Here is a 17,284-nt window from a genome sequence, read left to right as displayed (position 1 = left end):
ATAAATAGCAACTCCCCCTCCCCATCTGCCCGGCCTAAATTCATTCTATATTACTTCAGATTTTTGTCTTCATGAATCCAACACATTTATGTAAAAAATCCCAAACCAGTTTCAAATATGTTATTTAAAAATTTCACCAAGCTGTATCTAAACCAAATTAACATGCTAGGAAATGAAATACATTATTCCCAACCCAAAGTACAAATAGTACAAGTGACATTACAGAGACTTTTTAACTGATTAATACAGAATACTGAAGCTATTGTCTGCTACTCTGCAGTTGGAATATATTGTGATGTGCATTTACAAAGCAACAAGAGTGAGCGTCACTATGTTGGTATGTTGATTGTGGCATAGCTTGTTCCTAATTAATTAAAATTGTTGTGGGACAATATATTGCTTCAGCCAAGAATTTTCCCAAAGAAAGGACTTAACTTCTGTGAAAATTTGCTTGCAGATTAAACAGTTCTCTTAAAAATGGGTGTAGGACTAAGTAAATGTGTGTATAATCAAACTTTTACCTACCAGTTTGAAGAAAAAAAGACTGTTTGCTGTGTGACATGCCACCACGTTACATTTAGTCTAGACAGCACATGTGGCAGTTGTACCATCTAGCAGGCTGTAAATACAGTGACAACTTTTTCTTTTATTGTATATATTTACAGGCAATAAAGTCAACCTATAGTAATGAAATATATATTTTTTAACATCATCAGGTGATGTGAAGATCTCTGAAAATGCTCAATTACAGAATTGATTATTTTAAAAACTCTTCTCACAATTTAGAGGTGCCAGACACATATGAAAGAAATTAATGTTTAACTACTGATCCTTTGAAATTAGCCAGCCTTCTCTTTGCTGCAGTGTAGCATTGCCAGCAGGGCAAGGGAGGTGATCAGTTCTGGTGAGGCCACACCTGGAGGACTGTGTCCAGTTTGGGGCTCCCCCGTACAAGAGAGAACAGACATACTGGAAAGTCCAGCAAACGGCCACAAAGAAGATGATGAGGGAGCATCTCTCGCATGAGGAAAGGCTGAGAGAGCTGTTACTTTTCAGCCTGGAGAAGTGAAGACTCAGGAAGGATATCATCAATGTGTATAAACATCTGAAGGGAAGATGTTAACAAGGACAGAGCCAGGCTCTTCTCAGTGATGTCTGGTGACAGGACCAGAGGTGATGGGCTGTATTCTTTCATCTGGTGAAACACAATGGACAGGATAGCAAAATAATCCCTTGGATTATTTAGATTATGACGTTCAAAATGTAGTATGTGTAAGAGGAGGATTTTGTTACTATATATCTCATGTTTTACACTGAAAAATCTAATGCAAAACATTCTTATGGACATATTTTTATTAAACATGAAATATAACACATCTGCCTGTTTTCTGCAGTTCTGAGATCAAATTTTGTATTTTTCCCTATAAATTAAAAAACTTGTCTTTTTAAGCTACATTAATACATAGGCTACAGGACACTTTTCAAAATGAAGATTTTAGCCCTAAATTTGCACAAATTACAATATCTTTAGTTTTTTATTTTAATGTGTCAAAATTCAATCAACAATATGACTTCTGAGAGAAGAAAGATGAAACAAGAAAAGACAAATCTTCATAAAGGAATAAGGCCACTGTGGCTAACTCTGTGTTACCAGAGTCAATACAGTAGTCGCTTTCAATTTCCTAGTTGTCTTGAGGTTTGAAGTTGGTTCCACTAAGGCAAATACATTTTTGGGCATCCAGAATGACTGGATGTCTGACTGCAAGACCAGTTCTTTTGGATGGGCCTTTCAGATCACATTACTTCAGAGTCAGGTGACTCAGAGCATCAGACACCTCTGTTGTGACTTGTGCTGAAGTACTAGTTGGTATAATGTTCAAGTAAATATCGTACTGTTGGTCCATGCCCAAGTAACTGTCACTCATGAGATACAATGTGTAGATACACCTAAAATGTGAAAAGCAGAATCATTAGTTTGGAAATCAGGTCTTGTCTAATTGGAAAAGATAATCATTAACAGAACTTATTTTGTAAATTTGTCATACTTTCCAGGGGTTTCTGGAGTATAAAAAGCAACAGAAACAGTATTTCGATTTCGGACATATCCAGTTCTTTTCAGGGCGATGAGTTCTTTTTTATCGACTTCTCCTAATATCAAAAACCATCCTTCATCTTTAACTTTGGGGAATCGAGGAGCCACTGCTTTACTGTCCTGCTTTCCCTGTTGGGGAAAAGAAACAGCTTAGTAGAACTAGAAATCACCTCTCCACAGTGCCGTTCTTTGAATGAAGAACACCTCAAAGCCACATGGCCATGAATTGTTACGTAAGACTTTAATTTACGCAAAAATATTTATTTCCAGATAAAGTTTTTATTATTTAAAAAAACCCAACCCAACCATAAAATCACAGTCCACAGAGAAAAAAACCAGAATACGAGATACTATTCCACTTACTTTGTAAGCTGTTACAACTCAAATGGAAATACTGCTCCCTTTTTGCAGTTTCATCTAATATATTCCAAATGCTATTCTCTGCAGAAGGGTTAATTGTAAACCTAGTGTCTTTAAATAAAGCTAAACAGTATTGTTCAAGATTAATATAAAGACAAAAACAGCACTTGGAGTCTTTATTTGAGGTTGATATAGCAAAAGGGAAGATTATTTCAGTGATTCTTTAAGACAGTGACTTTACTGCTGCAAGCCGAAGATGTAATGATGTACACTCTATCAGTATTCATCTGGTGTTCTGTAGATGGAAAGGTTTTACTGAAGATTTATACAGAAGAAAAAGCATCACCGAAGCAATGGAAAAGAAAAGAAAAAGAAACAGTTTGATCCAGCTGTTTCTTACAAAAGAGGGATCAAATTCTAGGAGAGGTTTATAAAACAGTGATCACTGCATGAAATTCTCCTGTTTCCTTCTTTTCTGTGGCTTCTGGTTAGGAAGAGTCTCTGTCGGTAACTAGCACAGCAAATGGAATGACTTATGGAGGAGCTTTGATCCCTTTTCTTCCTACAAATGAGAAAGTCTCTCAAAGCTATGGTGAACCTGCTGTAGTCAGGACAAGTCATCTTTTGGGAAAGACAAATACTTTTCAAATATAATTATTTAACTGATGTAAATTAACTTCAGGATTTACAACAGAACATACATATCTCCATTACTACTTTTATCAAAATGAAGTTATTGTAAGAGTCTCACAACTAACATCAAAACTGTTCTCTGCTTATATCTATCTTGAACTCTTCTTTGTACCTTAACAAAAATGCTGGTAATTAGTTGTTTGAAATATTAGAGAAATTCATCAGCAATATTATAATCATGGTGGTCCATATGCCACTCATGGGATGCAAATGACAGAACCCCACATCTATAAGTCAGTGATAGCTACAATGATGGCAGTGTCCAATGTGAAGGCAGGAGGCATGGTCATAATGGGTATAGGGAGTTACTGCTGCAAGGGGCAGACCAGCTGGGAACCCACGCTGATGCTTCTGGCTGGGCACATACTGGGCCCAGCGAGGTGACCAGTCACAGAGGAAGTGGCATGTGTTTCATCTTAGGCGAGGAAAAGAATTGCGTATAGAAATTGTTCTAGGAGCTGTTCAAAAAAGCTTCATGTGTAAAATATGAAGAAAATATCCTCAGTAAAGGCCTAAGGATGTGTTACGAGTAGAAACACATTTATAAGCATGGGCCTGGTATGCAGTTTGGAAGTATATGGGAATGTAATAGGGAAGCTTATAAACTGGTTCGGGGAAGCAGGATATGCAAGGGTACGAGGGGGAGAGGGGCTGGCGAGGACTTAAATACTGCCTATGAAGTTATCATCTCTACTGTCACTGCTTACAGAAATTACCCAAAGAAATGAACTTTATGAGTTTCTGGTTTGTAAAAAGTAATGTTTTTTTTCTTTGAATTGGCCTAGGATTTTACCTTAAGAGTCATTTCCTATCCTATTGCAACCTGAAAAACCACTTGCTTCACTACTAACCCAGAAAAGGTTTTGAAGGAGTTCATAATTTACAGAAGACGTAAACCATAAACCCCCCTGTTATGCTGTATAAAGCATTATTGATAACATAAATGGGTTATTGGAAACTTGTGCTTTTGGGAAGGAAATGATAAATTCATGTACCTGATACCCCATCTGGGTTCTCTGCAGATTTATTTGGAGCACATACTCTTGATCAGCATGCAATTTGATCCATCTTTTGTCACCTCGTGTGTCTATTGCCAAAGAAGGAACAGGCACTTCATTCTGTGGTTGAGCTGGGTCATCCCAGCAGCCCTTAATGCTCAGGCTGACGCTTAGAATTGGCAAACGGCACAGGAAATTCCAAGCCTGTGGAAAAAACAGATCCCCGGGGATTACAAGACAATCTAGACAATCATTGTCACTGTAACAATAACAATTCAATGTGCAGTCTATGTATTTATTCTACAGTAATAATATTTTTTTATGATCATGTTCCTGTTCATTGCAGGGGGGTTGGACTAGATGACCTTTGAAGGTGCCTTCTGACCCAAACTATTCTATGATTCTATGTATTAGAATATCATACAGAGTTGTACAACTCTCATTCATAGGAATAAAATACTTTTATTAACCTCTTATTCTACTTCTAAGCAAATAAAACAAACGTGGAACTCCTCAAGCACATTATACATGCCCCACTAGTATTGCTGATGTCTGAACACAGGAAAAAATCCTTACCACTCCTGATTAAAGTAATTTTTTCCCTATAATCCACTTAAAAACTGGTATAATTAAGTTTTAAATTAAACTTCCTTAACATAATCCATAAAGAACAAGTCACTGCAGTGCTAATTAGCAATGGGCAAACCTCAGAGAGTTCAAGGGATCAGTTCAGATAATTAACCAAAAGTTCAACCACCTATCCGAAGTTATCCCTAGCTTTTTTTTTTTTTCTTTTAAGGTTTTCTTGCATTGCTCTTCATAAACTTTCCTTCTTATAGTCTCCTGAGGAATCTTAAGTCTCTGTGAACTACAACAGGCCTTCAACTTTCTCTCATCCTTTTATAGCGAACTGTTGTTAAAGACTTAGAATGTGTGTAGCTGAACATGACACTCTCCTCAACCTTAAAGAGGCACCCTGAAAAAGCAGCCTTATGGATCTCTCATTTTGGTCTCCATCAGACAAGGAAAAGCAACTCTAAGAAGATGTGACAAAAATGGAAGGGAGTAACACAGGCTTTCATTTGCTAAAAAGAAAATCAGCATATTCCCTCAATGAAATTTTTTAGGAAGAAGAAATAGAAAGATGGGTTGTGAAATGAAGGCGGTGATTTGTGGCCTGAAAAAGACAGATGAGGCTGGCAGTAGAAGAAAAAAAAACCCAAAAGAATGAGAACCACCCTCTGCCCTGCCCTCCTTCCCCTTCATCCCCAAACCAAAACAGGAACCAGCACTTCACTCGTGTTTTCAAGCAACACATATGAAAAGCTGGAGGATGGGAAAGAGAAGAAGGAAAGAAGAATACTGATCTTGGTAAAGAGCCAGCAGATGCCAAAATGGGAACTTGTGGGAATCAGGAGAGTAGGCATAGTTGCATGGGCAATACTGCATAGAACAGAAATGTTTTATCTGGAAAAAGATTAAAGTATATTTTATTTTTCAGGTATCGGTTTTACTATCTTGTGCTTCAACAAAATCTATTTTCATTTATATTGTGCTTGATGTCTCTGATTACTTGTTCTGTGCTGGAAGGCCTAGAGCCCTAGTAAGAGCTTAGTTTGCTTTTTGGAGACATCACTGCCACGATTCATACTGAAAGAATGGTGTATGTTAATACACAATTAGGGATACAGCAGACAGGGCCAGCAGACCTAAGACAGCCCTGCTGTAGGAAAAGGTGGTGCCATCCCTCTTTATGACACCCTCCCCACCAGTTAGCTGTTCCTCTCCCATCCCTGGTGCCTTGGCATTGCCATGATGTGACTGTGCAGCTAGGTGGATCAGCTTGCTAACCATTCTGGTGACAGCAGACAGCATGAACTTAGATCAGCTTAAAGCTGATTGTGGAAGCATATTCTCTAATCCTGTGAGAACTCTGAATAAGCATGAACTTTCAGTGCCACTGAAAGAAGTGGTCCAGCCTCCTCCCCTGCTGGCACAAGCATTCTCGTAGCCACTTGGCTATAGGCCATTCTGACTGCCAGCGAGAGGGCTGACATGATCCCTCCCCTTTTCATCCCCAGATGCTTGTTCCCACCTCCTTGCCTGAACCAGCCATGGCATTTGTGCAGCTCTGCAGTGAGCCGGGTCAGGAGAGGTGAAAACGGCACAGGGAGGGCAGGACTGCCCATTTCAGCTACAGCACAGACTTACGTTGGATTAAAAGAGCTGCCTTACCAGAGCCTGGCTGAACTAAATGAGAAATCTGATTTAGGCTAAACCTTAATCTCTCTCTCTCTCTCTTCCCTCTTCTGTGTGCTGCATGAGCAGCTGTGTCTGTTCAATGGTGAAAGCAGGGAGGGCTAGCTGTGAGCACCCAGGAGCTGCAGTGTAAAGCAGGGGATATCAATGAATGAATTGCACTGATGTTCTTAGCGAAGAAAGGATGGGAAAACTATAACAGAAAATAAACAGCTAGAATGTTAAGGGAAAAGATACTCCTCTTTGTCCGAGCTCTTCACAGGGAAAAAAAAAGGCAGCACCTTGAAGAAGGATAAAAAACACTGAAGACATTCTTAACTAATTAGTTGTTGCCAGGATTTCATTACATTTAACACACAAAATACTACTAAAATCACCTCAGCACATCACACTGGATGAGACAACTTGAGTAGTAACACCTTAACTGGCAAATGATTTTATGTTTGATGTAAAGGCTTTTAAGATGAAGCTGACTTTAGGAACTGTACAGACCTGCTGCTTGAGGCTCTCCGTGCACCGAAGCAGCATCCTTCTGCTGTGTTCAGCGGAGGCACCTTAATACCTACCAACCCGGTGATCACCCCTTCAGTTACACTTTTAGATCTCATTTACCTGAAAAACTGTTATGTGCACTACCTCAGAGGACAAGGCCTGTTACAATTACATTAGAACAAAGTTTAGTTTCAGCAGATGTCATAAAGTATTCTTCACTCCTTTAGTGGTGCTACCTGTCGCTCTGTTGAAGACTATGGCTTGGTCTGGTTTATACCATACAACCCCAATTATGTCAACCCCCAATTTATCAAAGGTTGTTATGTTCTCACGTAGCTTTTACAGGGCAAACAAAGCAAAGTAACTCTGAGTAACTTTCTAATAGGTAAAAAGGTAGTTGTAATATGTGAATTGGTCATTAACAGTTGGACTTATCTTGAAGGTCTTTTCCAACCTAACAGATTCTACAGTTCTCCAGACCTTGTGTATTTGAAAATTAAAGGCAAAGTTAGTACTATCTGATCATTGCCATAGTACAGACAGCAGGCTGCCTTTTTATCATCATCCATAATGATGATATTTTTACTGAGGAAAAAAGTTGAGTAGTAGCAGCTGAAAATGAAAAAGAAGGTTATACGAACACAGATACTTCCAGAGTAAAAGCAGCTAATACTACAGCACGGATAATATATAATTTTATTCAGTCTTAAGGTTTCTTTTTTTGTCTTTAAATAATATAAATACCAGCTTAGTATTTTACAAGGTGCCTAGTGCCTAACGCCTAAGTGTCTCAGAAACCGAGATTTGTTAAAGAAACATGAGTTGGAACGAATCACTGAAACAAACATGGAGCTTAGGCCAAAGATCAGACTTACAGTCTAAATAGTTTTTGAATTTAGACTGTCAGCTTTAAAGCCCTGCTGACTTTCAATCAGGTTTAGGATTATAACTAACTTTTGGAAAATTAAACTCAGGCTCCAACATCATTTAGTAATGTCTTGACAATTTTACTGTGTTTTTTTTTCTTTTTTTTGTGTAGGATGACACAAGCACATACTATCTCCTTTTACATGTATCAACATGCCCAAAGTGTGCATGTACATACATATTTACCTACCAAACCCATAGATACAAATCATAATCACATGAGAAGTTCTTCATGAACCTTTGATAATGTCATTAGCATTTTTGCCAATAATCTGTCTCCCCAGGACTTAGACTAATATTCCAAATCCATGAGCAGCTTCAAGAGCTGCTATTTAAAAATTAATTATCAATCTGATTAAAAGACATTTTCTTCTTTCCAAATGTGAAATTTCTTCCTTTTTCTGTCTGCCTCAAATTTACGTAAAGCTCAAGCTGTTTTTTTCCAGTTTCATGCTAGTAACAGGTTTAAGGTATAGATTCCATATACTGTAAGAAGTAGAACTTTTGCTAGGAAAAGAATGGTTTTGGCAATTTATTGGTGTACTTACCACTTTATTTGACCTTGTTCGGGTCTGATGCCAGGACACTAGGCTTAAACTCCATAATCTTATATTCTTTCTTTATGGAAAATATACAATAAAGATGCATTCTTTACTGAATAATTTTTCTCTTTGTTGTCCCCTGTCTAAGTGCACACTGAAAGCCTTTACATCGGAAAACACTCAACAGACAGACTCAATATGTATTTTAATTCTGTGCAAGGTATTACAATAATTTTTTTTTTTATTCTTTCTTTCTTCTTAAAAAAAAAAAAAAGAAAAAGAAGCCTTAAAGAATATAAAATATTGGTATAAAGGTTTCACATTTGCAATGATCCGCATAATTCAGTCATGGCTTTGCTATACCCAATATGGCCATTCCCAACTCAGGGAAATGGAACTTTCTCCTTCTATGCTGCTAAGATACTGTTTTCCCCTCTTATATGCATCTGTATTTACAAACACAGATATATAGAGGCATAGAGTCATTCACAGTGTGAACATACACACAAGCTATTTTTGAAGAAACTGCTAAGACATTTCAATACCAGCCAAACATATTTATCTGAGGATTAATCTTCATCTATTGAATCAGACGAGAACACTGCCATGCATACAATTATTTAATTAGCAGCCAAATCCTCTGCCAGTCAGCAGCCGTTCCAGGCATACTGATGGGGCAGTAGATGCAAATCTCACAGTAGTGCTGCTTTTTCTCATTACTACTGCAATTAGCACTTAAATTGATGCTTTAAACATACTAATTTCTGGAATAATTCAGGATTTGTATGTTACCTGGGATCGCCTCACTGCAGAGATGACAGCAGATTGCTACGCAAATTGAAGCACTTTTGAGCCAAATAACCATCATCATATCAGACAGAGCCAATCTGCATTTGCTTTTTAAGATAACAGAATGGCAATTTATGCAAATAAATTAAGTAAGTTTACTTCTGAGTTCTCCCTGAACTAATTATAACAATGTTCTAATTTTTTATCACATCTAAAAGTTGGACTGCAATCAATATGTATTATGTTAAAAATCTGTTGTTAAAGGAAGCCTTTTTTTGATGTTAATATATTTTCTTAATTCAAAATTTTGATGTTAATTTAGTTACAAATGCAGATGTCTGTTACAGACATTTAAGTACTTTTCTTCTTGTTTGCATACCAGTGAAAGGTTTAACTGAAGCTGAACAAACACTGGACATATTGCTGTTCTTTAAAATATTCAAATAAAAACCATGTGAAGTATAGCTTTTCAAGTTTTCATCTTTCATACATTTATTTGAAATCAATAGGCTTAACTGTCTATGGAATATTGCTGTCCTTTGCTGGGAACAACTTGAAAATCAAACTGAAAATAAGACTGTAGCAGCCTCAACATTTTGGAATAGTATTTTTTATTTCCCTCTGTGAAGTGTGAAATTTTCATCTGCTTTTTTCTCTTTCAAACAGAAAATGAGTCATGGATCTTCTACTAAGGGTATTCTTGGGAAAAAAACGATGTTTGGCAGATCACTTCAGAAAAGAGCTATGATGACATTTGCAATGCATGTATTCCTAGTGCATAGCTGGCTATGGAAAGGTGGATAACACTCAGCAGATTGAATGACCTAGAGAAGCATCTTTAGAGCAAAGAGATGTGGTAATATCAGCCATAAACCAGGCTCTGTTACTGGTTAGCAGGGAAAAAGTGAGAATAATATTAAGAAAACAAGCAGAGAAGAACCTTTAAAGCTAGCCAGTACCTTGAAATTAAAGCAATGAATGTGTTGCACATTATACAGAACATCCCATGATATTTACTGAAGGGGAGAAAGTATTTCTTTTCCCAACTACTCTTCCTTTCCAATCACATTGATAATGACCACAGATTGAGAGTATTACCTGTGAAATGTGTGCTGTTTGCAATTCACCATCCACAATGGAAGCAAAAACATGCTCTTTTCCTTCACAGGCAGCCATTAGTTCGGGAAGACACTCAATAGGTCCTTGGTAACCTCCATGGATGCTATTCCTTTTGCCTTGGCTCCACTTCCTGATGGAGACAACAAAACATATGCCCAGGGAGGGAAAGCAAACATTTGTTTTCAGTTGTTTTGGTGGTAAAAATTGATACTAGTTTCTGTTATTAAATGCTGGTCATTTATTTTTCAGTAGCATTAATTACTGCACCACCTAGGCATCTATAGAGCTTAGCATTACCTGTGATACTAGGATGGATACTAATGTATTTTTTAATGGATGAAAATAAAGAGATAATTAATATACAGAGTTAAATTTGTTAGGACTTGGTACCCTTCCAGTAATTTCTTGTTGATTTGTCTCGAATTATGGTTCTCAAAATAATCTGTGGAGGTTAATTAATCAATGAATATTGAAAAGAGAAATAGAAACTCCATTTGGGAAAGCATCACCGTGAAAGAACAAGTTCTGCTTCTGCTGCGTTAACGAACATTCTCAAGCACAACAGTGACATTCAAACACAATCAGCAGTCAGAAGTGGAATGAGATTGCAAACTTTAGCAATGCTTAGAAGAATTACATACCGAAAAAGGTAGAGGTGTTGTGGCTCTACATTGGGCAAAGTAAGCAGGGAAGAGTTGTGTATCCATCTACCCTGAACCACCATCTGCACCAGACTGGTTATATTCAGAGCAGTCACCAACCAGCCATGATGTGCTGCGACATCCAGCATTGCCTAATAAAAGGAGACATAAAAAACAAGTAAGAGAATGCAAAGATAATTCTGTACCTGGTTCATACAAGTAAGAGCATTTATTTAATATTTAATGCATAGGAATTTCTAGGCCTTCAACAGTAGAATTTACTTTAACCTCTACTGATGTCAGTTCGCACCTTTTGGATCAGCCTTGAAAAAAAATGGATTAAATACTGCATCATCATCATCATCAACTCTTACCCTTGAAAAAGTAATTTACACCATGCTTTTGGGGTGAGAGCAGAAAGTGGTATCTTTTCTTTACAAATAATCTCTCTTTTACATAATCCAACTCAGAATGAAAGGAATAAATCTCAAAGTTTACTGTAAAGGAAGAGGTTACAAGTAACTGCAGTATCGGTTTATATTTTGACATGAGAGCTTGCAAAGTTATTCAAAAATCCTTGAATTATTTAAGAACAACAGCAACATATTTGCATTTGTTCAAAAATTAATACTAATGTCACTTACCTGTAGCAGTTATTTTTCCCCTTTTAACCTCAGGACTTAAAAATATCTCTTGGATTGGACTAGATAAAACCACTAAAATTTAGCTTAATGAGCACTTTTGAGGTTTTGTTCAACACTGACACCTAACTTGAAATCTTGAAGAAAGTTGACAAAATAGCTGATAGTCTACATAGGGTGAGTAAGAGCAGTCAGGAAAACCATGGATTTCATCCTTTGCATTGTAAACAGTTGACAGTCTTGAGAGTGAGGGATGCTTGGCTCTCTCCTTTCCTCTCTCTCCTGAATTGGAAAAGCTTTCCCAAAGTACATTAAAAACCCATGCAAGCAAAAACCCCCTATACAGCAACACGTCACACTTGAAAGCGTTAATGATCATCCCGCCTTCCATGTCTCGCTTCTGCTCCATTTCTACTTGCTGTGTTTTTGAGAATACAAGTAAAAAGTATACTCTAAATATCGCTATCATAAAGATCCAAGTCTGCAAAATTCATTAGGGATTGTGCAGTGTGAGTGGCCCTACTGACATGAAAAAACTGTTATGCCTGCTTTTTCCTCACTTGACTTAAATTGTTTGGTTTGTCTGAAAAAGCATGTAAGAGTTCTTCCTAAGGAGAAAGGATCGAAAATGAGCTTTTAGCTTCAACATTTTGTTTTAATAGTAAATGCAGTTATTTGAATATATAGTATATTTTCATTCTGTCTGGAGTATGATAAAACAATTATTTTGATTTATAGAAGCCTTTCAGCTAGTGAAGAAAATTATGCTATATGTTAGTTGTCTTGCTTAGTTTGTTGTTTAATACCATTATGTTCACAATAAAGTGTGGGTCCTCATTTTACAACACTAATTCAGTAGACAGTCATGTATTTAGAAGTGGTTTGCCAAATAGGAAATGTGGAGTTTGACTGAAATACTACAGAATGTTTTTTAAGAAAGAAAGAAGAGAGTCTGGCATATTGAACAGTTTCAGCACTTTAAATACCATCTTCTTGGTATTAGGAAAGTTGTACTTTGATTTTAGGACTAGGCTTAAGATTTGAATGGGTTTTTCTTTTAAAGACAAATGATATTGTTTGGTAATTCCTTAGACAGCAGATACCTGCATCATTTTAACGTATTTTCCAGCCACTAGTGTAATGAGGAGACGCTGTCTATGTAAGTCTTCACATTTAATCAAATGTTTTACAGACAAACAAAAGGCAGCATTTACTTAAAGCAAACTAAACAGTGAAATCTTCTTTAAACAAAGGAGTTGTTTACACACACAGAGCTATTTCAATTAAATTACACCGATTCGGGAGAAATATTGAGTTTAAAGACACAAGTTAGTTTCAGTCCCGGCCAGTCACACAGTTATTTTAGCAGTTTACAATGCAATTTCAACAGGTTTTATTCCAGGTGGGGGTGATAAGATCAGTGACACTTAGAAAACTATTTAAAGCATTACCCTGTATTATACTAATGTTGTCTCATTTCTCATGAATTGTGGATAAAGTGCCTTTCAGTTAATAAAGATGTAGATTAAACATTGAACTTGTCATTTTTGAAGGAAGAGCCATAGCACCCTGAAACACACTAATAACATTTCTAATGACCCTAGAAATAGGACCTCACAGCACAACATTGTGGTTTTCTTTTTCTGTTGTCTCACTTGGCTTGCCAAGGTCATTTCCAGGTATGATTATTTTACTGAATAGAAAATAAAATTATGTTAGAGATCACATTTGAAAGGAGCTGCTTCATAGCCTGTGGATTTATCTGTTGGTTCACACGATTTTTAGTCAGATAAAGAGGGAATTATTCTCAGCATGTACCAGTGAAGTCTGTCCTTTAAACTTACAGGGCGAGTCGCTCTTTACCTGCTTCCATGTTTTAAAACATACTGAAACTTACACATATGGTACAGTCCAACTCTCTGAGTGTGTTGCTGAGACAGTATGGTATCTACCTCCTATTTTCCGCTACCTCATTCTTGTTATTTCCTTTCTGCTTTTCTGACATAGCCTGAAACATTGTGTTCCTCAATGAGAGTGCTATATATACATGAAGAATAATGGCTGCAGAGATACCTTGTCTCTTCCACAAGCAGCAAGAATAATACAGTAAGTTGTGGTTTTAGTCAGCATGAAGCAGTGGTATTTTCATAAAATGCTTCTGAGGATACACACATAACACTGTTTTAATTGTTTTCTTTCTTTTATTTTTTTTTTTTTAATCTATTCCCCTACCCCCCTCCCCCTTTTTAACAGAGGTTTGAAAAGGGGAAAGGAAGAGAGAAGACATAAGAGAAAGATAAATCAAAAACAAGCTATACACTGAAATTAACTGGAGGATCCTTTCACATAGAAAATCTCCTGGAAATTGATAGAGGCCTACAGATAGATATCCCGTAGGGAGTAAGGAAAGCCTGTGTGTGTGAGACTCTGTGTTCCACATTGTTATAATGAATCCACATGGCAAATCCTCTTTTCCTCCTTATTTTCTGCTTCTTCACCCATAGAATTTATTCACAGCATCTCTATCTGGACGTGAAATCCAAGACAGTGACATTGTGAAAAACTCAGAACAATGGTAAAGTTGTCTTGTTTCATCTGCTGCCTTGGAAACCTGCACGTTTCATTTTCCAAGCAGTGCAAAACACACAGATGCTTGATACTTACATGGTTATTGAAATTCCTATAAATCTCCAAATTAGCTATATAAAATGTAGGAACTACATGAAGAAAATAATATAAGAGACAAAGGAAAAAAGAGAAGTATTTAATATTTATGATAACTGATGAATAACATTTAGTTTCTCCAGTTTCTCCAGATGCTACTTGTTTGGCCTGTTGTTGTTGATTTTAAGTACAAACCAGAATAATTTGCTAGAAATTTGTGGCTTCTTAACTTAAACTCTTACTTGGCAAAAAAGTAAGTAGTTTCTAAATGTCTTATAGTTGTAAGATTGAAACAGATTACGAATATCATCCTTAACTGAGAAATGAACTAATTGGTTATCTGTCTTTCTAGCCTCAGAATTTCATGCCAACACAAGATAATTTCATCACAGAGAAAAAATTAAGAGGGCAGTGAGTGCCACAAGTAAACCAACAAATTCTAAAGATGCTTTTACTTACAGAAAAAACATACAGATATTTTTTGGTAAACTGGTAAGTAAAAAAAGAAAACCCAAGCCAAAAAGCCCTAAGCCCACCACTTTTTAAACTAAAGTAGAAAAGATGGGATAAATAGTTGGAGTCAAAGGAAGTACTGCTTCTTATAATGAAAATTATGTTTACCATCATCTTATTCGGGCCTCTTAATGCGCTTAGGAGAATAAACAGAGGCCTACACTGAGATGGGTTTTAATGAAGGTATCAGGCATTAGCTTTTAAAAGCCTTTCAAGCATCATACTTGGACAACAACAAGGTATTAATAGCAATTAGTGACACATCCTGTAACATTTTTGTCTGTTGTTATCAAAGATAGCTTGGCTTGTACCAACATGGGTAACAACAAGCTACAAACCATGGCAGGCATAGGACAAAAATGCTGATGCTCAATAACTGTCAGGTATGGCAAAAATTTTAATTTTGATGATATTCAAAACCGAATGTCAAAATGTTTGGATCAAAATCTTTCTATTTCTTTCTTCATTCCATTTTGTATTATTCCGTGCAATAATACAAAACTTTCAGTGCCTATTATTAGGTTCCCATCATATTTTCAGGAGCAGTGGCTGCTTATCCTTAAGTACTGAATTATTTAAACTGATCAAATTGTACCTTTCCGGTCCAACATGAATCTGAGATTTAAGAGTCTGTCTCTTTTTAGCCAAAATTACTACTGATGCTTGGGATTTAAATTATAGTTTATGATTCCCTAGCTTGAGGGGAAGCAAAGATGAAGGCAGGATGTAGGAGGGGTGAGTGTGGCAAACTGATAGCAACACACACTAATAGCAAAACATTGCTTTTCTCTGTTGCTTTTAAGCACTCTCAAAATAAATGCTCAAAATAACAGATACTAAACTACTCCATAATGAACATATCTACCCCACTTCCCAACCTCTACTCTCCATTTAGGAGATTTGTCTAGCAACTGAAATATTCCGATCGTAAAATCTTTTATTTTAGAAAGGTTTTGCAAAGTTTTAACACTGTTTTTGGTATTACTTTCACATCCTTCAATTGCAAGCCAGATATTCTGGATCACTCTTGTAGGGCTGGGTAGGCAGGGGAACAGAGACTCTACAACTAGCAGAATTTCTGATCCACTCAAATAACTTGAATAGCCGTGTTAAAATTAAACAGCTTGCATCTTATTAACAGAAACTGTGTACTACTTGGAGTAATTTGTTCTGTTTGAAGTCACCTGTAATATAACTCGGGTTATACTAAGTACTTCTACTTAAACACTGTAAATATAAATGTAAACATTGAAAATATAAATGTCAATATGTTGTGGCTAAATGATATTTAAGGAAAGCGGCAATGAAGTTAAATGAACAACGATAACTGCTCTGGATGCAGAGGGTAGCTAAGGAGACTAAGGTAATCTAAGAAATGCCATTGCAGCTGTCAATTACTTCTGTGATTACTCAGCTAAAGGTCGCCTGCCTGCAGTGATGCCATTGGTGATAATGACTTGGTGGATGGGGACTGAAACTTCAGTAGTACTCAGGGTGATTTACATGGCTCAAATGTATCCACTCTTAAAAGATTAATTTTATCTTTTGTATCAGTGCTTCATAGACTATGACACTTTCTTGAGCACCTTTGTGAAGTTGAAAGTTGGGACACTAATGTATCAGCCCTCCCCAAGGGACGATATTCACCTTAGACTTGAAAGTTTATGTAATGTAAATCCAACCAGTTCTCAGCCAAATACAAGTCTTATTCTGCAGTGATGCTTTGAGGAAAGGTATTTAACATAAATAAATGGTGTAAGACTAAAATGCTTCAAACGTTATTGCACAGTTATATCAAAGAGCAGAGTTAAGGCCAGTTGGGTTTTGTATCTATTTTTGTACCTGAATTTATTGTGTTTAATATTCCAATATCAAATAATCAAAATGCCCGACTAGCGTCTCCACTGCATGGTAATGTAACTTCTGTTGTCTAAGACTAGACTTCAGTTAGAAATATGACTTTAAATCCATAAGTCTATTAAAATCTTTTGAATGGTGCCTAGTTACAGCTGTTTAGGACTACAGAGTTTATATGACAAATATTTATAGATAATAATATGCAAAAGTGTATTAATTTTCCTGAAAACTATGAATTCACAATAATAAATCTTTTTTGCACATGCTTCAAACATAGGAAACCTTCCAATATGTAAGATTGGAATTCCAATATGATCCATATGTGACTTGAGATCACGCTAATATAAGCAAAATATTTTTCCAGATGTTAAAGCATACCATGTACTATAAGTTGCATGTTTTTATATAAATCATGATTACAATGCTTCAATTATATACCCCAGAAACAACAACTTACTTGAAAAGTTGGAATTTATTTGAAGAAGTCTTACAGAAGGTTTTAAGGTCACTGTCTTTTGTATGTTATGTATCAGTAAAACAGGTATCTACAGATCCTTTGCACTTCAGAGATCTAGACCAAAATCACATTTTAGAAATGTATTAATTTGGGGAGGGGAAGAGTCTGATTTGATTCTTTCAGATCAGTAAATCAGACTTATACAGCGGTATAGTTTCAGCCTACAGGGCAACCCGCCGC

At 36.5% G+C, this 17,284-nt stretch overlaps 1 protein-coding gene across 1 annotated transcript in view; it reads right to left on the bottom strand.

Moving 5' to 3' along the window:
- Positions 1-1,564: 1,564 nt before the first annotated feature.
- LOC104410817 (activating signal cointegrator 1 complex subunit 3) overlaps positions 1,565-17,284 on the bottom strand; it is a 92,385-nt gene continuing 76,665 nt past the window's right edge. Inside the window, exons 23-27 of the mRNA XM_010021083.1 lie at positions 10,913-11,064; positions 10,251-10,401; positions 4,141-4,347; positions 2,046-2,221; positions 1,565-1,947 (exon numbers count right to left, since the gene is read on the bottom strand). Coding sequence (XP_010019385.1) covers positions 1,800-1,947; positions 2,046-2,221; positions 4,141-4,347; positions 10,251-10,401; positions 10,913-11,064 — 834 coding nt within the window. The 3' untranslated portion in view covers positions 1,565-1,799. The remainder of the gene's footprint in view (positions 1,948-2,045; positions 2,222-4,140; positions 4,348-10,250; positions 10,402-10,912; positions 11,065-17,284) is intronic.

This window comes from Nestor notabilis, unplaced genomic scaffold (assembly GCF_000696875.1).
Source record: "Nestor notabilis isolate BGI_N333 unplaced genomic scaffold, ASM69687v1 scaffold20880, whole genome shotgun sequence".
NCBI classification, from domain to species: domain Eukaryota; kingdom Metazoa; phylum Chordata; class Aves; order Psittaciformes; family Psittacidae; genus Nestor; species Nestor notabilis.
Note: the sequence above shows the minus strand (reverse complement) of the source record. Positions and strands in the feature narration are given on the sequence as shown.